The sequence below is a fragment of the Pelophylax lessonae genome (genome assembly GCF_965119305.1).
Source record: "Pelophylax lessonae genome assembly, chromosome: 2".
Taxonomy (NCBI): Eukaryota; Metazoa; Chordata; class Amphibia; order Anura; family Ranidae; genus Pelophylax; species Pelophylax lessonae.
In genome coordinates, this window is record NC_138769.1 from 380,509,572 (window position 1) to 380,534,832 (window position 25,261).

Here is a 25,261-nt window from a genome sequence, read left to right on the forward strand (position 1 = left end):
ATCGCTGGCGGGCGATGCATTCAAACCGGCTTGTGACGTCGACGCTGACAGCTCCGCCGGGCGGAGCTGTCAGCGTCGACGTCACAAGCCGGTTTGAATGCATCGCCCGCCAGCGATCATTGAAATTTATTCTTAAGGTCCCTCATGTTCTTACGTGTGGTGAGTGCATTTTATTTTAAATAAACGCTTTTACTTGGAACATACTGCACCATGGTCTTTCCCTGTCTCTATTCCATGTTTGAGAGGGACACTGCATGATAGATCCTATCCTTGGAAGGAGATCCATGAAATCTAGGAGCTTCTGTCATCATTTTGGGAATCTGGTCGTCCTGCCTTGAGCAAAAGCGTTGTTGACCTTTGTGAGAGCATTGGTCACCTGTATTCGGTAAGAGGCCAATTGGTCACTATACATGTGGTGGAGGTTCTCACTTTTTCCAAGCACCTATTAGACGGATCTCTTCACTTGCCATGATGCATGGGTGGATTGGACTGTTCCAGAATTTTATCGTTATTTTCGATTGTATTTACTTTTCCATATATGCATAGGATTTCATTTTTAGCGCTGTATTTTATATTTCATTTTTCTGATCACACCGTGGTTTATGACAGCTGCTTACACTGGTAGCGCGGATATTCAGTTTGTTTGTACTGAATGTGTCGTGTTGCCCACTTAAAAGAAAATTGTGGGCAAAGGCTGTTAATAGCGGTGGGGAAGGATACATTCAGGGCTTCTGACTTCTGAAGGTTAATCTTAAAATTAGACAACAAAGCATAATGTTTCAATTCTGTTAGCAGAGAAGGTAGAGAGATGAGAGAACAATAGGTCATCAGCATAAGCTGCCACTTTGTGATGGTAATCTATTGTGGGTATCCCCTGAACAGAAGCATTACCTCTAACATGTTGAAGGAAAGGCTCCAATGTAAGGACAAAGAGTAGTGGTGACAGTGGGCAGCCCTGTCTAGTGCCGTTAGCTATCAGAAATGGCTCAGAGTCAAAGCCGCTAACACGAACAGTAGCAGTAGGAGTAGAATATAATGCAGCTATCCAGGACAGCATTGGGTCGGTAGTCTCACCTGTTTTAGGGTCTCATGAAGGAAATTCCAATTTACCCGGTTAAACGCCTTTTTGGCGTCTGTAGACAGGATTAGAAGGGGAGTTTGGGATTTCTGTGCTTTATCGATGATGTTAAGGGTCTGTATAGTGTCCCGAGCCTCACGTGTTTGAATAAATCCAACTTAATCTAATGAGATAATGCATGGCATCAAAACAGCTAATCTCATAGCAAGGATTTTAGTGAAAAGTTTGATGTCACAGTTTAGGAGTGATACAAGTCTGTAACTTGCGCATGAGAGGGGTCCTTAACTGGTTTAGGGATTACTGCTATGCTTGCTCTCAACATGTCTGGTGAAATATTATTGTCTTCGGTGAGGACATGAAATGCCTTGGTAAAATGGGGAGCCAATAAATCCTGGTACATCTTATAATAGGCACCGGGGGTTTGTTTCAGACCAATGTTCTAGAGTGCCACATCCCTTTGATACACAGAAAAATGGGGAGATTACCCTAGTTGAGACTTTTTAGGCACAAGGATTGTAACAATGTTGAATGTTCGTACATTCAACATTGTTACAATCCTTGTGCCTAAAAAGTCCCAACTAGGGGAATCCCCCCAATTTTTTGTATAATAGGCACCGGGGCATCCATCGGGGCCAGGTGCTTTGCTCTGCTGAGTAGAAGCTAGTGCAGCACTAAGTTCTTCCACGGAGCTAGGTTGAGATAAAGTGTCCCTCTACTCAGTTGTAAGCATGGGGAGGCTTGTTTCTTTGATATAAGTAACCAAATCAGTAGGGGTTGCTAAACTTGATGAAGGCATCGGATTTTGGCCAATATTATAAAGTGTAGCGTAAAAGTCCCTAAAAGTTTCTGCAAATTCTGGGGTAGAGTGGATCTTTGAGCCTGAGGGCAAAGTCAAGGCAGACACAAAGGTGGAAGACCGTCTGGTCCTTAAGGCATTAGCCAGCAGGTGGCCACATTTGTCTTAATACTCGTAAAAGGAACGTTGAGCCCTCAACAGGACATGCTTCACTTCTTAAAGGGAGTGCTCTCTAATAGATTCCTGTACTTTTAGTAACTCTGCTACAATAGCATGGTCTGTACCATTTTTATGTTTGCGTTCTAGGGCATGGGGACAAGTCAAAAAGTCAGAGAGAGTTTTCGCTCTCTTCTGCTTGACAAAGTGGCCATGTTTGATTAGAATTTCTCCTATAAAACATTTGTGGGCCACCTAAGCAGATAGTGGGTTATCCACTGAGTCCGTATTGTTTGGGAAGAACGTTTTTAATTCTTGCAAGGCGTCTGCGGCTATGGTAGGGTCTTTCAGGAGAGCTTCATTAAGTCTCCAGGTAGGTGTTTTAGTTGAGTTTTGTATGCTTAATTCTACCCTGATCAGTGCGTGATCTGATGGCCGAATGTTTAATCAGGATAAAAATTGATCCTGGAGTAACCATGCACAGTAGAATAGAAGTTAAAGTCCTTCTCGCGAGGGTGGAGTATCCTCCAGATGTCTATCAGTTGGTGAGAATGGAGCAGGTCTTTGAGATAGGGTCTCATTCTTCTGGGTAAGGAAGAGGAACCCCCCTATGAATTTTTTTGGGGGTCCAGTGTCATGTTAACATCGCCAAATAAGATCAGAGTTCCTTCCAGAAAGGAGTCTAGGGTGGAAAGGAACTTTTCCAGAGTTGGAAGTTGGTTGCTATTAGGTAAACAGAAGTTCGCCAGGGTGAAGGTATGGGCATGTATTTTACCCTTGAGCAAGAGGAACCATCCCTCTTGGTCCGTAAGGATGTCAATGAGTTGCCAGGTGAGAGACTTCGATATTAGGATTCTAGTGCCTTTGGATTTTGAAGAGGAAGGACTATGGTAGACCGTAGGAAAGGAGTTGTTATATAATTTTGGGATCTTGTCTATCCTAAAGTGAGTCTCGTGGACAAAGACAACTCAGACAGACAACTTGTTTGCTTCTCCAGGGAATTTAAACCTTTAACACTCCAAAAGAGAACCTTCAGAGCCATGGCTTTTCAGGCAGCAGAGGACAGACACTACTCTTTTGTGGTGATAAGGGAGGGGAGAGGGAGAAAAAAAAAAGGGAGAGTGATGGGGGGAGGGAGAGAGGAGGTTTGGAGGGAGAGAGAAGAAGAGAAAACTAGTAGGCAAAAGAGACCGTATTAAAGTGATAGAACCCAAAGGGGAATCACTTCAGCGATTGTCATCTGCCACCTGGGCAGCAAGAACCAACGGGGGGTTGTGGTAAGGCACGGTCAGGCACAGGGCTGTGGTCTCGCAGGCTTCTAAAAGTCAGATGATTTGCCTGAGGTCCAAAGCCAGAGTAGGTCAGCACAAAAAGCCACAGGGGCCTATCCAGCCATGTAACTGGCGACAGGGTATGTAAAACCTTATAAAATAGTTAAGAACGATTGTAGTAAGAAAAAAAAATAAATAAATACCTACGCATCTCAGGTATAATAGACTTAACCCTTATAAAGACAGTAATTTAGTATATTGTATAACTCAAAAGGGGGGGTCAACATAACTCACAAGGTAGAACTATAAATGTGACCCTAGCTGAACTTCAGGTGAGAATTGTGTGACTTTGTTTAGGGACGGACCGGCTGGCGTATCATAGCTAGCGCTCGCCAGAGGCGGTGTCCCCCACCCTAGCGGCTTCACCCCCCGCAGCAAAACCCCCACCACGGGAGGACCACCAGGCCCGGGACAGCACCCTCACTGAGGGGGTGCCTCCCCTCTAGAGTAAAGAAAACCATGTCACAAACCCAAAGGCCACCACTCAGACACAAGGTAAATAACACAATGCAACATCAACATCATTGAGAATGGTGCATTAGAACACCAGGTCCCAGAGAAAAAAAAAATTAAACGTATCTCCGGCGTATTAAACGTAACACATGTAAATATAGCAATTTAGTAAGTATCAGAACTCAATAGGGGGTTAACATAATATACAAGGTAGAGCCGTAGACACGACCCATACTGAAATATTGAGGTGAGAATGGCGCGTTCTAGTTTAGTGATAGATCGGGTGGCGCATCGCATTTATCACTTGTCAGGGCCGGTTCCCACCCCCCCAGTGGCTCCGCCCGCTGCAACCAAACCATCGCAGCGAGAGGACCACCAGGGCCGGGATAGCCCCCCCCACCAAAGGGGTGCATCGCCTCTAGGGTAAATCAAACCACTTCACATCCCCAAAGGCCGCCATTCAGATACAAGGTAAATAACACAGTGCAACTTGCAAAAACGGATTTTGGGCACCGAGAATGATGCTGTAAAAGTGCCAGACGAGGTGACCCGGCAAAAAAAAAAAAAAAAAAGAGGCCATTAGGGAGTCAGGAAGGACTCTGGTCAAGGTACAGGAAGAAATCGTGGATGGGTCAGGAAAGTTATCTGGGTCTTCATCAACAACGAGTAAATCCAGTGACAGTTCCTTCAAGTGGCATTTCCTCTGGAGTTATGGTGTCTTCTTCTACGAGAACATCTGTTGGAACGGTCACCTGAGGTCCACTCCTCGATATACCCAGACATGATTCAGGTGTAGCTGAAACAGCCAGTTTGTGACTTGGATTAGATCAATTTCTGCAAATTTAAATAGATCTGGAAGTCCAGACGGGTGACGTAAGGCAGTGGTCCTCAACCCTGGCCTACAGGGCCCACTAACAGGCCAGATTTTAGGTATTACCTTGGGGAGATGCAGACTAGAGTACTGCAATCACTGAGCAGCAAATGATATCACCTGGGATGTATTTCAGTTATCTTGAAAATCTGGCCTGTAAGTGGGCCCTGTAGGCCAGGGATGAGGACCACTGACGTAATGTGAAGGAGTGATTTCTTTTTTTTCACAATCACATGAAATGGATGACCCCATTTATAAGTCAGACCTAATTAGCTGAGCTGTTCAGATAAGGGTTTAAGGGATTTGCGCATTAACAACGTTTTGTGGGAGACGTCAGGCAAAGGGTCGACGGCAGCTCCATCAAATTCCAGAATGCCCACTCGCCAAGCCTGTTGCAAAATCTCCTCCTTAAGAGTGTACTAATGTAGACGGCAAAGTATGTCCCTGGGTCTATCAGGGACTGGGGGCTGGGAGCCAAGGGTCCTGTACACCCTGTCAATAACAATTTCCGTGTCTGACGGATGGCCTGGATATCTGTTAAACATAGATATCACAGTTAAGCGGAGGTCTCCTTGAGGTGTTAATTTAGGAATCACCCAATGTCTGATGTTCTGTCTCCGGCTGCGATTTTCCAGATCATCTTGTAGCAATTGTAGGTGGGTAACTTGGTCAGTCAGATCCGTATGTGAAGATTGTAATGCCTGGACAGCTTGGGACGTGGCGCTACTGTCTTGTGCAATTACTGATACCCAGGAGTCCAGCTCAGTTAGGTCTTGTTTAAGACCCTGCACTTTTCCTTTCAGAGCATTTTCTACTCGGTTCGTCAGCAATTCAAAATCTGCCCTTGTAGGCAATTGCTGCAGAAATCACCAGATTGTCTGTTCTGCATGTGAAGCCAACGAGGTCCCCTCTGTAATGCTAGGAGGCGGTAGGTTACTCACTATGATTAGTGGAGACAGCGCTGGGTTCATCCTAATGTTGGTGGATGCTTGAGTGTCTCTCATGGGGGTGAAGACTGCCGGAGACCCAGAGAGATCCAGGCTGTGTGAGCTCCTGTCCCTGTCTGCACTGGAGACAGGGATCTGGGAAGGCAGGGGGATAGATTACTAGGTGGTGTAAACGGAGGCATCTGGTGGTTGTCCTCCTGCGGGCCTCTTTGCTCCACAGCAACATTGAGTAAGTGCTGGGCTGCGGACCGAAAGCTCCGTTAAGGCACGTCTTCACGCGGCCATGCAGAGACCACACCCCCGCAATGTCTCTTCTGTAACAAAACCTACCTGCCTGCTTGCAGACTTTAAATGTTGCATGCTGAGCTGCGTATTCGCAGTACTCTTGAACAGTAATAGCAAGAAAGTAGATGGCCCTACACTCCATGAGGATGTTGATTTCTGTATTAGTGCATAGCAAAAAGTGCAAAAAAAGATATCCTACAGAATGACCTGGACAAAATAACAGAGTGGGCAACTACATGGCAAATGAGGTTTAATGTGGAGAAGTTTAAGGTTTTGCACTTGGGGACTAAAAACATAAAAGCACCATAAACCTTAGGGGGGGGGGGGGGAACCTTTTGGGGAATCAAAAATGGAGAAAGATCTGGGAGTCTTGGTAGAGGATAGACTAAGCAATAGCATGCAATGTCAAGCGGTATCTGGCAAAGCCGGCAGAATATTAGCATGCATAAAGGGATGTATTCCAGAGATAAAACTATAATCCTACCACTTTATAAAACTCTGGTCCGACTGCATCTGAAGTATTCTGTCCAGGTCTGGTCGCCAGTCCACAGGAGGGATGTGTTGGAGCTGGAGAGAGTCCAGAGAGGGGCAACTAAACTAATTAGGGGATTTAAGGACCTCAATTATGAAGAGCGTCTGCAATCGCTTGATTTATTCTCCCTGGAGAAGAGATGCCTGAGAGGGGACATGATAGCAATTTATAAATACCTCAATGGTGATGTCAGCATACGGTAGAAAAAAAGCTATTCAGTCAAAAGGATTGCATGAGGACTCGAGGGCATACAATGCGATTAGAGGAGAAGCGTTTTAACCTCAGGCAACGCAGGGGGTTCTTTACTGTTAGGGCTACAAGATTGTGGAATTCTCTACCACAAGAGGTAGTTTCTGCTGAAATATGGCTACTTTCAAAAGACTCTTGGACATACATCTCAAGGATCAGAACATTTAGGGGTATGAGAGATGATTACGGCCACACACACCTACACAGGTTGAACTGGATGGACTATTGTCTTTATTCAACCTCAACTACTATGTAAACTATGTAAAGATAAAAACATCACAGCACAAAGAGCACAAAGGAGATCATATGCGGATGTGTTTCAAGCTTAGGCAGTGCTTACCCATGAGTAAGCGCCTTCTAAGTGTGGAACGCATCAACATTTCAACAATTCTCATTTGTGCTTCTTGAGCTGTGATGGGTTTTTTTTTTTTTCACCTTTTGATGTGCACTAATAAAAAAAAAAAAAATTGACATCCTCACTGAGTGTGCTGCCATCTACTTTGTTCTTATTCTTGCTAGTCTCAGAGGCGAGTCAAGCAGGCACCTCAGCCTTTGGATGTGATATATGGGCATTGTGCCCATATACCTCGAGCGGAGTTTACTTTTGTTACACGTGGGCTGTGTCCGAAAGACTGACTCCTGTGTGCATGCGTGAGATCATGTCATTCCCTGGCGGTTCATGAAGAAGCTACAATAAGTTAAATTTTTGGTTTTGGTTTTAATATCACTTTAGATCCAGCAGTCTGTCTGTTTGCTTGAAATCACTGGTTATGTGGTATTAAATGTGGGTGGTATCATAGGTGTGCGCAGCCTATTAAATAAGGGTGTGCACCCCAAAGCTCAAACACACGTGTTTGTGTGTGTCTACATATATATGACCCCAGCACATTTATCTCCCTGCCGGCACATTGAAAGGCAAGTGCCTAAAGACTTCTCTTATGGCAGAGCCAGTAAGAGAGAAATTTTTCCCCATCTTCCTGCCAGCACAAAAAGTGATAATGTTAATGTACATGTGGTGATTTGGGTGTGCCCAGGCACACCCTGTGCGCACGCCTATGGGTGGTATTCCTGCACAGAATGGTGCTCAAGTAACGATCTAAGAGTGCTGCAAACGTATAATAAAGTGTAGTGCTACCCTCCCATTATGATAGTCCTAATAAATTATATACTAAAAAATGTCAAAAAAAGTCTCCTATTTTCAGTGTCCTTTCAATCCAATAGTCTGTGTCAGTGAAAACACTTGAGAAAACCCACTCTACATAAACTCTTCTTATGGTGCTTATCCTCTACCAGGTGAAATACCTGCTCACCTCAAACCACAAAAAGAAGCACATGTGTCTAAATGTGTCCACGATGCATCTCCTGCAGAGACCAGCTCTCCCCTACTCCTGATAACTTTTACAGCTGCCTTGTCCTCCACTCCACCAGCTTGAGTTAAATACTCTCCAGTCTCCACAGGTACAATAGAAGACATAAGAGGCAAAGATATAGTCTCTCATTTTAAAAATGTATTCACGCAAAAAGAATTGTACTTACAAAGAATAAAGAAATTAAAAGCATTCAGAATCATTGTCAAATGCTAGCCTTGCTCCCAGGTAAAGGCACGGCGTGACATCACGGTCTCAGCTCCTCCTTAACCATGTTACGCCCTATGATTGGGCTTCTTCAGTAAGTTGACATGCCTGTCTTTTGGGCAGTGCCTACTTTTCCCTTAAATCACTTCAACTAACAAATTTTAAAAAAAGTATGATGTTTTTTTTTTTTCTCACTAATCAGACTTACAACTTCTGAAATTACATCAAAATTTTTAGTAAGCCTTGGCATGGCTATACTATTCTTACAACAATTTAGACAATTTTGTTTACTTGCAAAAACACTATGGCAATGTATACTTTGAAGTTCCAATGTCTTTTTTTTTTTTTTACAAGGATCTGAATTGGACACAATATTTTCTATTATAAAAAGTTTTGTATAGGGTACAGCAGTGGTCTCCAAAAACCAGCCTTTGCTTGCCTTTATGTGACCATTGGGACACTTTTCCTCTCACTGATACAAGGCACTATTCCTCCCACTGACACCAACAATGGGATATTATTCCTCCCACTGACACCAAAGATGGAGTATAATTTCTTCTTCTGACTCTATTGATGGGGCACTATTCCTCTCACTGACACCAATAATGGGGTACTATTCCTCCTCCTCCAAACCACAGGAGCACTGTGTAATTATTTTACTCTCATTGACCACAGTCCAGCCCCACTAAAGTCTGGAGTACAGTAAATTGTCCATTTGTTTAGAAAGTTTGGAGACCCCTGTTCTAGAGCCTTATTCCAAAACAAAATGAAGATTATACTGTTATTATTGGCCACTTTTACCCATAAAGATATGCATAGATCTAGGATCAGATCTAGAACTACCCTGACTGTGGAGAAGATCAGAGAAACCTGTGATCTAATGCGGTTCGTGACTTCCCTTTAATAATGAGGTCCATCAGATGAGGTGAAGACACATCTGATTTCGCACCTGGGTGGATTTGTCAACGCACTGCGGATTTATTGATTTTTAGCACTGAAGGACTAGAATTGTCTCGCTGCATTGGTTTTGTCTCTCACATTGGGGCTTTTTGAATATCGTATCTATATATATAAATATATATATTTTTTTTTTTTACTTGGAATACAAAAGCACAGTGAGTGTGGATTCTATATAAGTTTATTAATGTGTCTGCATATAATAACAGTTATTTTATGATTTATTTGATTTTCTTGTACTTTTTTGGTATACAATCACTTGAGAGGTGATGCATGCACTTTATATTTGAGGGTTTTGTTTCTAGGTTTGGTGATTCTCAACGTCATGAGCTGCTCCCTAATAAATGTTTTATTTTTGCTACCAAGGTGGAAAACTAGTCATATAGTTGAGCTTTTTATTTTTAATTACATGCATATTACTGGGGTTCCTGTAAACAGTAAATGAGTTTTTATAGAAAGAGTTGAACGGTATGGGCTTGGGTTACATGGGCAGCATTTATGAAACCAGTGCTTAGCAGTTATTTTTTTAATTCTGCATTATTAGAGATTTACACTCGCATGTACTTTTTCTTTCCAGGAACAGTTCTGCCCAGCACTCAGGAAAGAAATTATATTGAGGTGCAGCCTAAAGCCTGGTTCAGGAGGTAAATGTGTTTGGTACATGGTCCTGACTTCTGATAAATGCTTACCAAAAGCTGGGTCTGACAGAGTGCTCTAGACAGGCATGGCTTTGCACTACATTAGGCAGAGTGTTGTATGCAATGTTTAGGACATGGCTAAATACTGATTTTATAGCTTCTCTCAAGGAGACAGTGACTGTCTCTAGAAGACCAATATATTGTACATGGGAACTCAGCAAATCTCATTGATTCAGTTCACACTACTGCGACCTGAAAGTCGTGCGACTTGCAGGGAGACTTTGCCAGAAGACTTCCTGGTGACTGGAGTACTACTTTTAGGCACAGGTCTGACAGAAGTCTCCTTGAAGTAGTACAGGAACCTTTTCTAAAGTCGGAGCAACTTCAGTAGTGCCAATTAAGCCAGCTTTCATTGACTAACATGGGATTTCACATGTCACGCGACTTGGGGTCTCAAAAGTCGGATCCCAAGCCACGGCAGTGTGAACCAAGCCTTACTTTGCATTAAAATAATTGTGTCCTTTATTTACCTGTAATTACATGAGAAGGTACTTCACATGCAGGTTGCAATGCAGCTCTTTACATTTTAGGGTGCACTCACGCTTGGATTGGTTTAAGTGATCTGTGCCCGGGTCCACTTGTAACAACCCCACCCCCCTACACACTCCCCTGCTAGTTTGCACTCAGAAGTCACTAAAGAAGTCTTCCTGTGCACACTCCCATGTTAACCAGATCCTTATTTCACTGCACAGTTTGCACTCACACTGCAGAAAACCTTCCTGGATCGCAAGTGAACTGGGTAAGATTAAGCGATCCTGGATGCAGTTTGAAGCACCTACACTACAGAAACAAATGGGCCCAAGGGGCTAACTTTTGTCTGGGACTGGTTCAGAGTGCTAGTGTGAGTTCACCCCCAGTGCTTCATGATGGCCTTTCTTATCTGACCTCTTCTCAAAGCTCTGCTATGTGTTGTTACCTTTCACACCTCACCTACCCAATTAAAAGCTACAGATTACCTTCAAACCTCATGTAAACACCTCCTCCCCTACAGCTCTCAGGCCACATGTGCAGCAGTCATTTTGACAGCGGCTTTTTTTTTTTTTTTTTTTTACATAGGGAGTCCAAACTGGCCTTCACAGAACAGCCTGTATGTTGTTAAGTAGTAGTAGAGTTAAGCCAGGCAAACATGGGCCGACAATCGGCCAGTTCAGCAGGAACCGTCTGACTTTCAGTCAATGTGTACAGGTGTCTGCTCAACAGAAATGAGTCTAAGGACTGGCTTCTGTCAAACAGTCCTGCTGGAAAACCAGCATTCAATCGGGGCCTGCAGAAAATAGCTGCAAATGCTGATCAGTGTATTCTGGCGGGGCAGGGGAAGTCTCCCTGTCAGAATACAATGTCTCTGTGGAAGAGATGTCAGAATTTCTTAAGAAATTATCAGCAATAAAAAAATATAGTTCTATCTATAATGTAAGTTTGATGGCAGTAGTGAAATAAAACATCTGCTTATAAAATCATTGTTTATAGGTCACAGTAATTTATTGAAGGTTCCTTGACCCCTCACCATATCCTAACTGGATATCCTACCTAGGTGCCCCTCCCACTGCCCTGCTTTGAAGAAGCCATCATTTTTATGTCTTACACCAATTTTTTTACAATGTTATCTGGAAGCAGCAATACAGCTCTACCTATTTATTTTTCTGTGTGAACCAGATGATCTGGGTACATATTTGGCGATTGGAACAAATTAGTAATTTGCATGGCTCTGGCCATCCTTTAAATGAGGAATAAACTCCTGAGTGAATCCATGTAAATACTTTCTACTGTAAGAAGGCAGTGTTGAAATCCCTGCACACACATTACCATTGTTACACAGGTCTACCCTGTTGGGACCAAAGTACATATTTCTTTCCACTTAAATATGGCTACAGTATTCATTCCCCAATTGTGGAAATGGCCCACTGCCCAGCTTATCAGCACTTGGGTTGCAGATGTTAATAACTTCATGATGCATGAAGAGATTTCCTACACTAAGTGAGATACATTTCCTCTCCTTAACTCTAAATGGGCCCCTTGGCTCATGTTCAAGCAGTCTCTGGATTATAAACCGTCACTAGTTAACTGGTAAAAGCTTTCAGAGTGAAGTTGGTGAGCATCTCTCTTACCTTTACCACTTTGCATCTCCTTTTTGTCTGGCTTCCTTATCTCTAACCCCTTCTTGCTTGATTTGCAATACTCTTCAGATTGTGTTTCCTATCGTTTAACACTAACTCTTTTTCAAAATAAATCATTTCACTAATCCTGCTGAAACAGTGTGAATAAAGATCAGAATGAAACAAAACGGTATAAAGTTACTTGCATAATATAAATATGGTTATTATTGGGTACATAAGGCCCATTTGAAAGCCAAAATATACACAATTATGTAATGTTTGTAAATGCTGGCCATAGCTCAGTTACATTATTGCCCTATAGAATGCCATGGGTGTAATATTGTGACCTTTTAGATTTTTACTATAATTATACAGGATTTAAATAGTGCCAACAGTTTGCTCAGAACTTTACAATATAGATGAATGCACACAGCACTAATTTATCTCTACCCTTAGGCCTCATGCGCACTAGAAGTTTTTACAGCTGCTTCTAGGGGCGTCTGACATTTTCTTTCCTGCCTCTAAACGCCCCTCCATGTTAGCCTATGTGTCCATGCACACATAGGCTTTTAGCAGGGTTTAGTGGCAGGAGTTTTTAGAGGCAGGAAAAAAACCCACTGCCAGTGTGTTCAGGAGTAGCACAGTTTGGGCAGAAAAAATGCTTCAAGCTACTAACAGCTGCTAGAAACTGCTAACAGCTTCTAAAAGCGGATACCAGCTTCTAAAGCTGTTAAACATTAGTGCTTGAGCATTAATTAATTTCAATGACCAGAATAAATTATTTATTCTAGCCAATGAAATTAACTTTCGAGAGCTTGATGCCTGTAAAAGCTCCTAAAAGCTTGTAAAAGCTTAAGACACTTTTACAAGCGTTAGGCATTTTTTCTGAAAAAACACTGCTGGCTTCTAGGAGAGTTAAATAAATGCCCTGTGTGCATCAGGCCTTATACCCAGCTGCTGCTCCTTAGTGCATAACAAGTCATAAAAATTTAAAATAATGGTGCAGCGCTATGGACTACCATATATGTGCAATAAAACATAATAAAAAATCCAGCAACAAAGTTCAAATAAACTGCGATATGAATAAAGTGACTTTAGTACTCATTCTGTGAGTCCACATGCCTATTTATTTATTTATTTCTGGTACTTATAAAGTGACATCAATTTACAGAGTGCTTTACAAACATACTATACATTTACATCAGTCTCTGCCCTCAAGAAGTTTACAATCTAAGGTCCCTATTTCACATTCATACATACACATACTAGGTCCAATTTAGACAGGAGCAAATTAACCTACCAGCATGTGTTTGGAATGTGGAAGGAAACCAGAGTGCCCAAAGGAAACCCACACAAGCACAGGGAGAAAATGTCCAGGGAGGTAGTGCCGTGGTTGGGATTCAAACCAAGGACCCTAGTGCTGCCAGGCTTAAGTGCTAACCACCATGCTGATAATATGGAGAGCTACTGGTGCTCCCTGGGGATTGGTGTGCCACGTACTGAGACAGAGTAAAGTGGATCTCTAATGCTTGGAGAGCATTTGGTGACTTTTCTTATGTAAATATATCTGGTGAGTAAAGAACAAATTTTTAAAAGGACTGGCCTAAAAGACTGAGCACTGAAGTCACTTTATTTTATATTTCACTTTATTTGAACTTTGTTGCTTGTATTTTTCTTATGTTATACTGCACATACTGTACTCCATAGTGTTGCACCATTGTTTAGCATTTTAATGCGTGTATTATTAGCTAAGGTTGGCCATAGACGGTTCAAATCTCGGCTGGTTCAGCAGGAAATGGCCGAGAATTAAACCGTGTGTGGGCAGGCTGAATGTACCAAAATTGATCAATTTATCAATTTGGGTACAACTAGACTGCCGGGTTAGTTGCGATTATCGCTAGCGGTTGCAATAGCAGCTAGCAATAATCACGGTCTTCTCCCAGCGGGGAGGGCAATCCCTGCCTTCCCTACGCTGGGAGCAGACAATTGCTTAGCAGGAGGGATTCCCTGTCAGCTGATGGGGGAATCGTGCACATTTCTTTCCTGCAACCATGAAATATGCACAGTCTATGGCCCGCCTAACACCCAACCAACCCTTTACCTGATCTCAACCAGAAACTTGAACCAAACATGCAAACAACCTAGATGACACTGTGGGGTTGATTTACTGAAATCAAATAGACTTCGTAAATGAGGTGAAACTCCATTGACCTCCATCATCCAATCATGTGTAAGCAAAAACATTTTTTTTTTCACTTCCTTGCAAGTGATTGGGTATTCTTTGCAAAGTGAAGTTTCACAACATTCACTAATCTCTATGGAAAATTTCCTTGAAGAGTGTCATTTCACTTTCAACAGCCTGTTTGATCAACCTCTGTGTCTCTGTAACCTCACCATCAGTTACCCTTTCATACATACCTGCACAAAAAGCTAGATAATGTATATAATTAATAGCTCACTTAAAGTGGATCCATAGCCAAAACTTTACTTCTTAGTTTTGAATAGAGCAGGGAAGGGTTAGAAACCTGTCATATTTTACACCTATTTAGGATTTCCTCTTACTTCCTGTTTTGTGGACAACATTTTACTTGGCAGGAAATCAGGGAAAATCTGCAGAACAGAAAAATACAATAGTAAAAAGCTGACAGGGGATCTATACTACCCCTACTTCACTTATGTCAGACCATGCAAGGGTCCATGCCATTCAGCCGCTTTAATGGCCAAGCTGTGATGTTGTCACTCCTGCACATGTGCACAGGAGTCACGTTATCACAGCACAGACTGGTGCCACAAATTTATAATGAATTGTGCATATGCAGGCTGGGAGAAGCATTTCTGACAGAAGACACCAATAGGGTCTCTTCAGTCATAAAAACCCATATTTAAATGAGTTTAATTCCCCTTTTAACAATTGTTTTCTACATAACCAATATATTTTTCCCAGATGATCTACAATAACAAATTCCATCTCACAATTAATTTCAATCCCCATTCCTGAAGACGCTAAGGGCCGGTTCACATTAGTGCGATTGCGGAGATCGCATGTAATTCGGAGCGCACTGCTCCTAAATTACATGCGATCTCAAGTGGGTGCGAATTTCAGCCATACACTTTGTTAACTGATTCATCAGTTGTTAAGAACGTAATGGCCGTCTGCTCCTTACTGGCTATTCACAAAGCGCATGTAAAAATGGCTGGTATAAATCCACCAAGTGCTCTGGAGGGAATTAAAGATATTTTAAAGCCATTTGTTTGGTAAAATAAGAGATAAGAGTCTCCACTTACTGTGAGTGGCCACTATGAACTACAAATTTACATATAGGGAGTCCCAGTACCACACAAACAGGCAGCACAAGAGACACAGAACACAGAAGCCACAGCTCATGTCCTCTACAGCAGTGGTTGACAGCAGTCCCCAAGCTTTCGTTCTGTGTCTCTTGCACTAAATGCGTGGAGCTGAGAGATGGCTGCACGTAACCTTGTAGTTTAAAACAGGAGAAAGAACAAAGTGGAGACCCTGGGGGAGGGGGGCACAGGGGATACCCACATACCTGGAGTCAGCTACAGCAGTGGTCCTCAACCCTGGCCTACAGGGCCCACTAACAGGCCAGATTTTTAAGATAACTGAAATACATCCCAGGTGATCTCATTTGCTGCTCAGTGATTGCAGTACTCTAGTCTGCATCTCCCCAAGGTAATACCTAAAATCTGGCCTGTTAGTGGGCCCTGAGGACCGGAGTTGAGGACCACTGGGCTACAGAATGTAAGTCTTGCTATAAGCATATATCTGTTTTTTTTTTTAATTGCTTGATTAACCTTTCAAGGTAACTCCAAGATCAACCAACAAGCTATTTGGAGCTCAGAGGCTGTGCAACTTTATGGCTATGATAGCTCAGAGCTGCTTAGTCTTTTATTTTTTAATGCAGTTTGGCCTCAGAGGCCCATTCATTTTGGAAGCAACCCTGAAGCCAGGCTAACTCACCAAAAAGAGATGGGCACTTTTCCTGCTGTCTAGCAACTTTGCTGAAAATAGCTGATCAGTGTGTGGACTGAAGGTGGAAAACCCCTTTAATCATACAATTATAATAAATATACTAAAGCTGAACAGTAAACTGAGCTATATACATCAGAAACTCCTAAAGATAAAAGCAGGACTGGAAAATGCATATGACAACTGTAAGACATGTTTTACATATTTTAAATGTACTAGTGACACCTAATGTTCATTTTCAGTAATACAAGCTTTCTGTTGAACACAGTAAGAAGGTATACATATAATTTTACATCAAGTTTTAGAGAATGTCAGTTCTGTCAAAACATTATTCAGCTTATAACAAAATGATCACATAATGGATTATCATCATAATTCACGAGCAAATGTGACTTCTATCATTCACAATATGCCTTCAATGTACTGTATCTGTTTTGGGAAATAGTTAAATTGATGTCTTTAGCAGAACTAAAGTCAAAAATACTTTCCTCTGTTCCAATGGTCCTACGCCCGAGAGGTCCCTTCTTCCGGGTGCTCGTGTTTGGCATTTTGATTGACCGGCATGCCCAGAAGTGCAGTCATCTCAACAAGCAGGCACTGTACCAGAAAGTAAATTGAGCTGCACATGAGCTGAGAAGGAAGGCCCACATCCACGACGAGGGTAGTAGCCTGTGGGAAGAAAATTACTCCCCCCCCCCCCCTATTAGACCGTTAATGATGTCATCCAGGGTAGCTCCAAACAGGCGATCTCCTTGAAAAGGAAGATCAGTCAAGGCCTTTTTAGAAGTCTGATCCGCAGACCAGCACTTGAGCCCAAAAATATGTCGACAGACCACTGCCAAAACAGAGAGGCGAGCCATCAGGGGAACCGCATCCAAAAGAGGCATCACAGATAAACTGCTGGTCCGGCAGCTCGGCAAAGGCGGGGGGAGGCTGTTCCCCCTCTTCAGGTCATGGTGTAGGAGCTTAGCCCACTCAGTCAGAGTTTGGGACACTAGGGCAATGGTGAATACCGGCATCATTGCCAAACAAGCCAGAGTGTACATAGTGCGGGCCACAGCCAGATCCTTAAAGGCTGGGACTCTTCAACCAGGATCATGGTTGAATGTTTAATCTGGAAACCGGAGGGTCCACCATCGGTGGCACAGTCCACTTCTTAATAAGGGACTCCTCATAGGGGTAACGCCTAGTAAAGCGCTTAGGGACCCCACGGGGATGCTCTGGTTGGCCCCAATCTTTAGCGAGAATTCTGTCAAAATAGGCAGGGAAAGGAAACACTTTTGCCGCTTTGGATGGGTTGTGAGTGTGAAAGGGCACCTGTGCCTCTGTTGCAGCTTTAGCTGCGTCCTTCATCTTCAGGATCTCACGCACACATACAATCAGTGCATCCACCAGCGCCTTTTAGTGCGCGGTTGCAGACATGGATGAATCATCCTCACTATCAGAGGATTCCAGGCACGTGGTTGCAGACCCAGCAGAGTCACACGTCCGCGACAGCTGAATCAGATTCAGGATCTGATCAGACAGAGGAGGCAGGGGAAGGCAGAGGGCGCTTTTCGATAGCCCGTCGCTCGCAAGCCACCTCCACCCAGGACGCACGGGACTCCAGGACCGCCGTCCGTGCATGGATGGATGGTTAAGACCCGGAGGGCCCCGCAGCCTCAGAGAGGGGATCAGGTGGGGAAATGTGCTCCAAAGACTCCATGAGTCCCCAGGGGGACCCCACAAAAATGTGTAAAACACTGCTACGGGACAACCCCCACAGTGCTGGCAGCACCACTCGGTCGCCAGGCACAAAGCACCAAGCGATCATCAGCAGAGAGGGAGAGGACCCCACCAGACTCACCACACACAGAAACAGGACACCTGCAGCCACCAGGATAATTTGTAAGCCACGCGCGGCGATCAGGAAGTGAAAAGATCCAGGAGTCAGCACCAGCGGATGAGGAGGGACTCCCACTGCTGAAATCACCACCCACAGAGCTTCACTGGCATGGCCGCTGCTAATTCCAATGGAAAACCACAACAAAATGGCCACCGGACTACACAAATATGGCCGCCGTGTATTGAAACACACAGGCTACAACAAAATGGGGGGCCCGCGCGGCATCACAAGGTTTACAGGGACCCGGGAGGGAGACCAGGCCTCAAGGACCGATCCAGGCAAGACAGGGAGGCCCTGGCAGCAGCCCCCACCAGGTATAACCCCCCCTCCACACAATCAATTGTCCAGGTCCCGACAGCCCCCCCCCCCCCCGGCCCACATCGTCAGTTAGCGCCCTGCTCTTATCCCAGGAAAGTGGCCAGACCACCCAAATAGCCCCAGCGTGGAGGGGGGGCAAGATGAGGGACTTGGCGGGGGGGGGGTGCCTGCGGGAAGGGAGGGAACCCAGGGGTCCGACTGTCCCAAGGAGTGGCCCATGTCCACCCCAAAACCCTCCAGGTGGAGAGGGGGGGACAGCTACTCACCATATCAGGAACTAGACAGACACCGCTCCAGACAGAACCCCTCTCCATCGAAATGGGGGGGCTGTCAGCCAGGAGAAACGCTGCGACTCGGGCCAAGACCCGATCGTATGGGACCTCATGAGGCGTTTAAATTGCAGGCCAGCCCTCGTCCAATGGGGTTATGTCGGGGCCGACCTAGCGCGGAGCTGAGGTCTGCGCGCTCTCGCTGGCCAGACTGGGGTGACCACTGAATCTAGATTACCCAGCCCGTCACTCAGTCTGGCAGTTGATTGTAGATCTCGCAGGAAAAAATCCAAGAGAAAAAAAATTTCTATCCAAAAAATGTTTGCCAGGACCAAAGATCCCAGCAAGGAAATAGGTCCTGACTAGGCAGAAAAAAACGGAGTGGCTATGGCAGAGAGAGGGAGTATACCCTCTGGGACTGCCCATGGATGTAGCCAGAATTCTTATCTGCCTAGTGTCCTACTCCTGTAGGAGGCAGTATAACCCAATGGTTATGAATTTTAGGAGTTGTGTCCGTCAATGAACGAAAGATAAAATCCAAATTCTTGCTTTTATTCACATTTATTAATCTCTTTCAGACTGCCCCACGCATATATAATGCGGCAGGGCAGTCCTCCTGCACAAAATCACATACCTGTACATCAATTCTAGTTCAGGGTCTGGGGCACGATTGCATGACGCTGGTGACCCACTCCCGCTGTGATTGAAGACAGCGGGAGCCAATCAGCGGGTCCAGTGGCACCCCACGATCGGTCCCAACAACGATCCACGGTCTGCACCCCCCACACAGTTAGAAATCACTCCCGGGGAACACATTTAACCCTTTGATCGCCCCTGATGTTAACCCCTTCCCTGCCAGTGTCATTAATACAGTGACAGCGCATTTTTTTTTTAGCACTGATAACTGTATTGGTGTCACTGGTCCCCAAAAAGTGTCACTTATTGTCAGAGATGTATAGTAACGAAGTAGAACTACTTCACTACTGTACTTGAGTACTAAAAGGCGGTATCTGTACTTTACTGGAGTATAATTTTTTTCTCCTACTACTACTTTTACTTCAGTACATATTTTTGATGAGTATATATATATATATATATATATATATATAATACTTTTACACCGATATTTTTTTATGTGCTGCATCGTTACTCGTTATAATTATAAAAATGTTACAAATCATTCCATTCCAAACCCGCACCGCCGCTGACTTTTTTTACTCGAGTCTCACTGTCTCTGAGACTCACAAGTCACGACCAATCCCTGACCTGATGGGATGGCTCAGGAGCAGAGCCTCGCCGCCTCTGCCCTCCCTCGGCTCGGCCCCAGTCCCGCCTCCCGCTTGGCTCTCAAGTGAAAAGGTGGTGGCGAGAGAGGAGAGACACCTGCCTGCAGAGTGATCTCTCTGGGCCCTGGCTGGGGGAGGGACTGTGAGTTACTAGAGTCTAGACTACTAGACTGTCTCTGGGCACTGTGTAGCGCGGCCACCCAGCGCAGGAGAACTGGATGGAGGTAGGAATATATTCTTCTTTTAGCAGGGGGACTGGACCGGGGACTGTGGAGAGAGAGGCTGGAGGACTCGAGACAGCCTAAGGTAGGAGAAGTAAGATCTGTCTTGAAGTCAAGTCACTCACTAAGGGGATCGGATCTATTCAATGGGGGAGGGACCTGCCATGGCCTGCCCTACTGTAAGGGGGATCTATAATGGGAAGGAGACCCTGGCCTGCTCTAAGGGAGCTCTATAATGGGAGGGGGCATACCTCCTGGTGTCTCACCTAAAGTCCCAAATAGCCCACATTGTTTATGTAACCAGGGATGGAGGCACCTTGCCTACAGGCTGGTGCTTCATTTAAAGTCCCACCGTGCGATTTTCGTGCGTTTTTTGGTGGATGCAGTCTGATTTGACCCCAGTTTTTTCATATACAGGGATGGAGACCATAGCATGACCTGCTTGTCTCATGTAAAGTCCCAAATATTTTATGAAATTAGGGATGGAGGCACTGTGCTATACAGGCCAATTTCCTCATATAAAGTCCCAATCTGTGTTTTACACTGCATCCGCCAAGGGGTTGGAGGTGTATGCTTCTCAACAAGATCATCGCTATTAGAGTTTTGAGATACTAGACCATCATGGATGGGGGTGGGTTGGGGGAGGTTTGGGCTGCTCCCTCCCACCTACCTCTTATCCATCCATTAGCAGTCATGTGCTCCCAGTGTGGAGACACTCAAATTATAAGTGTTAGGACTGCAGGTAAAACAGGGTGCCGTGTAGTGGCCCTGCAGCTTACACATGCGTTTGCAAATGCGTGTCAACTAAACCCCTGTTCTTTATTTATATCATGAGACAGGTCTACTTGGTTGGTGGCAGACTGGAGGGTGAGTACATCAGACTGGGGGCTTGCTGGCTTCCATGCACCTCTCTTAATCCTTTTCAATTCGTTTTTTCTATAATGGGAGGGGGACCCTGGCCTGCTCTAAGGGGAATCTATAATGGGAGGAGGACCCTGGCCTGCTCTAAGGGGAATCTATAATGGGAGGAGGACACTGGCCTGCTCTAAGGGGAATCTATAATGGGAGGGGGACCCAGGCCTGCTCTAAGGGGGATCTATAATGGGAGGGGGACCCTGGCCTGCTCTAAGGGGGATCTACAGTGGGTACGGAAAGTATTCAGACCCCCTTAAATTATTCACTCTTTGTTATATTGCAGCCATTTGCTAAAATCATTTAGGTTCATTCTTCTTCCTCATGAATGTACACACAGCTCCCCATATTGACGGAAAAACACAGAATTGTTGACATTGTTGCAGATTTATTAAAAAAGAAAAACTGAAATATCACATGGTCCTAAGTATTCAGACCCTTTGCTGTGACACTCATATATTGACACTCAGGTGCTTTCCATTTCTTCTGATCATCCTTGAGATGGTTCTACACCTTCATTTGAGTCCAGTTGTGTTTGATTATACTGATTGGACTTGATTAGGAAAGCCACACACCTGTCTATATAAGACCTTCCAGATCACAATGCATGTCAGAGCAAATGAGAATCATGAGGTCAAAGGAACTGCCTGAAGAGCTCAGAGACAGAATTGTGGCAAGGCACAGATCTGGCCAAGGTTACAAAAAGATTTCTGCTGCACTTAAGGTTCCTAAGAGCACAGTGGCCTCCATAATCCTCAAATGGAAGACGTTTGGGATGACCAGAACCCTTCCTAGAGCTGGCCGTCCGGCCAAACTGAGCTATCGGGGGAGAAGAGCCTTGGTGAGAGAGGTGAAGAAGAACCTAAAGATCACTGTGGCTGAGCTCCAGAGATGGAGTCAGGAGATGGGAGAAAGTTGTAGAAAGTCAACCATCACTGCAGCCCTCCACCAGTCGGGGCTTTATGGCAGAGTGGCCCGACGGAAGCCTCTCCTCAGTGTAAGACACATGAAAGCCCACATGGAGTTTGCTAAAAAACACCTGAAGAACTCCAAGATGGTGAGAAATAAGATTCTCTGGTCTGATGAGACCAAACTAGAACTTTTTGGCCTTAATTATAAGCGGTATGTGTGGAGAAAACCAGGCACTGCTCATCACCTGTCCAATACAGTCCCAACAGTGAAGCATGGTGGTGGCAGCATCATGCTGTGGGGGTGTTTTTCAGCTGCAGGGACAGGACGACTGGTTGCAATTGAGGGAAAGATGAATGCGGCCAAGTACAGGGATATCCTGGACAAAAACCTTCTCCAGAGTGCTCTGGACCTCAGACTGGGCCGAAGGTTTACCTTCCAACAAGACAATGACCCTAAGCACACAGCTAAAATAACGAAGGAGTGGCTTCACAACAACTCCGTGACTGTTCTTGAATGGCCCAGCCAGAGCCCTGACTTAAACCCAATTGAGCATCTCTGGAGAGACCTAAAAATGGCTGTCCACCAACGTTTACCATCCAACCTGACAGAACTGGAGAGGATCTGCAAGGAGGAATGGCAGAGGATCCCCAAATCCAGGTGTGAAAGACTTGCATCTTTCCCAAAAAGACTCCTGGCTGTATTAGATCAAAAGGGGGCTTCTACTAAATACTGAGCAAAGGGTCTGAATACTTAGGACCATGTGATATTTCAGTTTTTCTTTTTTAATAAATCTGCAACAATGTCAACAATTCTGTGTTTTTCTGTCAGTATGGGGTGCTATGTGTACATTCATGAGGAAGAAGAATGAACTTAAATGATTTTAGCAAATGGCTGCAATATAACAAAGAGTGAAAAATTTAAGGGGGTCTGAATACTTTCCGTACCCACTGTATAATGAGAGGGGGACCCTGGCCTGCTCTAAGTGGGATCTTTAATGGGAGGGGGGCCCTGGCCTGCTCTAAGTGGGATCTATAATGGGAGGGGGGCCTTGGCCTGCTCTAAGGGGGATATATAATGGGAGGGGGGCCCTGGCCTGCTCTAAGGGGATCTATAATGGGATGGGGACCCTGGCCTGCTCTAAGGGGGATCTAAAATGGGAGGGGGCCCTGTCCTTTTGACTACTTTCTTTAATAACTACATAACACAAAACTTGTACTTTTACTTTCAGTACTTGAGTAGTAAATTTTAAAATAAACTACTTGCAATACTTAAGAACAAATAATGTTGAATACTTTAGTACTTCTACTTAAGTGTGGTGCTTAAAGAGCACTTCAACTTTTGCTCAAGTCACTTTTTTGATAGAGCACTTGTACTTTTACTCAAGTCTTGGTCTCTAGTACTTTATACATCTCTGCTTAGTGTCAGATTTGTTTGCCGCAAAGTCGCAGCCCCGCTAAAAAATCAATGATTGCCGCCATTACTAGTAAAAGAAAATGTAAAATTCCATAAATCTCTCCCGTAGTTTGTAGATGCTATAACTTTTGTGCACACCAACTAATATACGCCTATTGGAATTTTTTTCCAAAATGGTCGGCCTTTTTTTGTTGATCGAGCAAAAAAAAAGCAAATACCACCAGAAAAAAATTGATTTGGGTACAGTCTTGCATGAGCACGCAATTGTCAGTTAAAGTAACGCAGTGCTGTATTAAAAAAATGGCCTGGTCATGAACGGGGGCAGAAGTGGTTAAAATAATATGACAAATTTTACTGATACTAGTATTTTTCACGCAGGTTTCTACATCAACAAAGAAAAAGCGAAGAAGCTTCACGTGCGAGAAGGGGTATGTCCTCCAGGAATTACCCCTGTCATCTCCTGACTATTTTATATCTGCATGGTATTGTGTTAATATTTTCTAAATGTCTTTTTTAGAGTGGTTCTTGGTGAAACCTAAAGCAAAAGACTGTTGGCATTATACAGCTAAAGAATAATCCTTATGTATACAATCTAGGGTGTAGAAAGTCCTCTCAAGCAGTCCCCTGTCCCATGTTGTGACTAAGCATATTAACAAACACTGAAAAATACAGGTCTGCATCCACTTTTTAAAAAGAATTATGGGATTCATATTTTTTGGGAATCATACTTACCTAGCTGCATCTGTCCCCTGCTGGTTCTAACACTGAGAAATGAGCAATCAAACACCACTGATCGCTGGGTTCTCACAGCTCCATGAGCAGAGAGCTGGTGACTATCATGGTAACCATATGGTCGTGATCCTTCCCGAACCTGGTTCGGATAAGTGACGGACTTCAGCCCGCTGTCTGCTAAAAACGGGTCACTCGAGTGCAAAACGAACTTCTCTCTTTAACACAAGAGACATGCTGTCCATTTTTTGGATTCTTGATTATTCTTGGATTCCATGCTTTTCGTAAGTGTAAAACCTACAATGTTGCTCTTTATTAAATGAACAGTGCAGCAAAATTATATACTCACTGGTATGCTCCAAATCTGCAGCCCATCTGTATACCCAATCATGAGAAGCAAAGGAGGGTCATTGCCAGTGCTATGCATTTCATGAAGTTCCATGTTCCTGTACGTATCTACAATGGATTAACAATGGGGAGAATAACATTATTCCCGTCACAAACATTTTTACAAAAAAAAAAAAAAAAAAAAAGATGCAAGCATGTGGGGCCTGCTGAAAGACGTAATTGTTTAAAACAAATATTTTCTTTGACGTATCCTTCATAAACAATGATTTTCATAAATTAAGAAAATGCCTACCATATCCTCTAACTGCGACAAGTAGAGAGGGAGATGTCCTTACAACACAGAATCATGATTCACTTGTCACAATATAATAATCACATAGCATTTTCTTATTAACCTTGATTTCGTATCTGATACTTTTTAGGATAACCTCTAACCTTAATAAGCCACAGCGTACTGTTCTCCAAGCATTTATAAGCATATATATATATATATATACAGTAGAACCTTGGTTTGAGAGTAACTTGGTTTGTGAGCGCTTTGCAAGACAAGCAAATTTTTTAAAAAAATTTTGACTTGATATACAAGCGATGTCTTGATATACAAGTAGCGTCATCTCACAACTGGGTATAAAAGAGAAGAGAGGTCCCTTTAAGTGTAGCAATATGGTTACATTTAATGAAGGTTCAATATTTAGCAGCTCACATGGTTGATGATTAAAACAGGCACATCTAAGTATGCAGGCATCCAGGGTAAAGCTTTCCACATAGACCATCCTCCGCACTGCCATCTTCATCACACCCTTCCACGCTGCGCTTTATGATGACACAACCTATCACATTGCTATAATTTTTGTATATAGACTATAAACTGAAAGACTTATGAATAAATAGTTGTGGAACGGATCATCTGAGTTTCCATTATTTCTTATGGGAAAATTCGCTTTGATATAAGAGTGC

The 25,261-nt window shown here is 43.9% G+C and overlaps 1 protein-coding gene across 5 annotated transcripts in view; it reads right to left on the reverse strand.

Moving 5' to 3' along the window:
* Positions 1–25,261, reverse strand: part of BCAS3 (BCAS3 microtubule associated cell migration factor) — a 1,702,410-nt gene that overhangs the window by 1,650,542 nt on the left and 26,607 nt on the right. For all 5 annotated transcript variants that reach the window (XM_082245731.1, XM_082245733.1, XM_082245734.1 and 2 more), the window contains exon 4: positions 24,306–24,412. In XM_082245731.1, the coding sequence (XP_082101857.1) occupies positions 24,306–24,412 (107 nt within the window). The remainder of the gene's footprint in view (positions 1–24,305; positions 24,413–25,261) is intronic.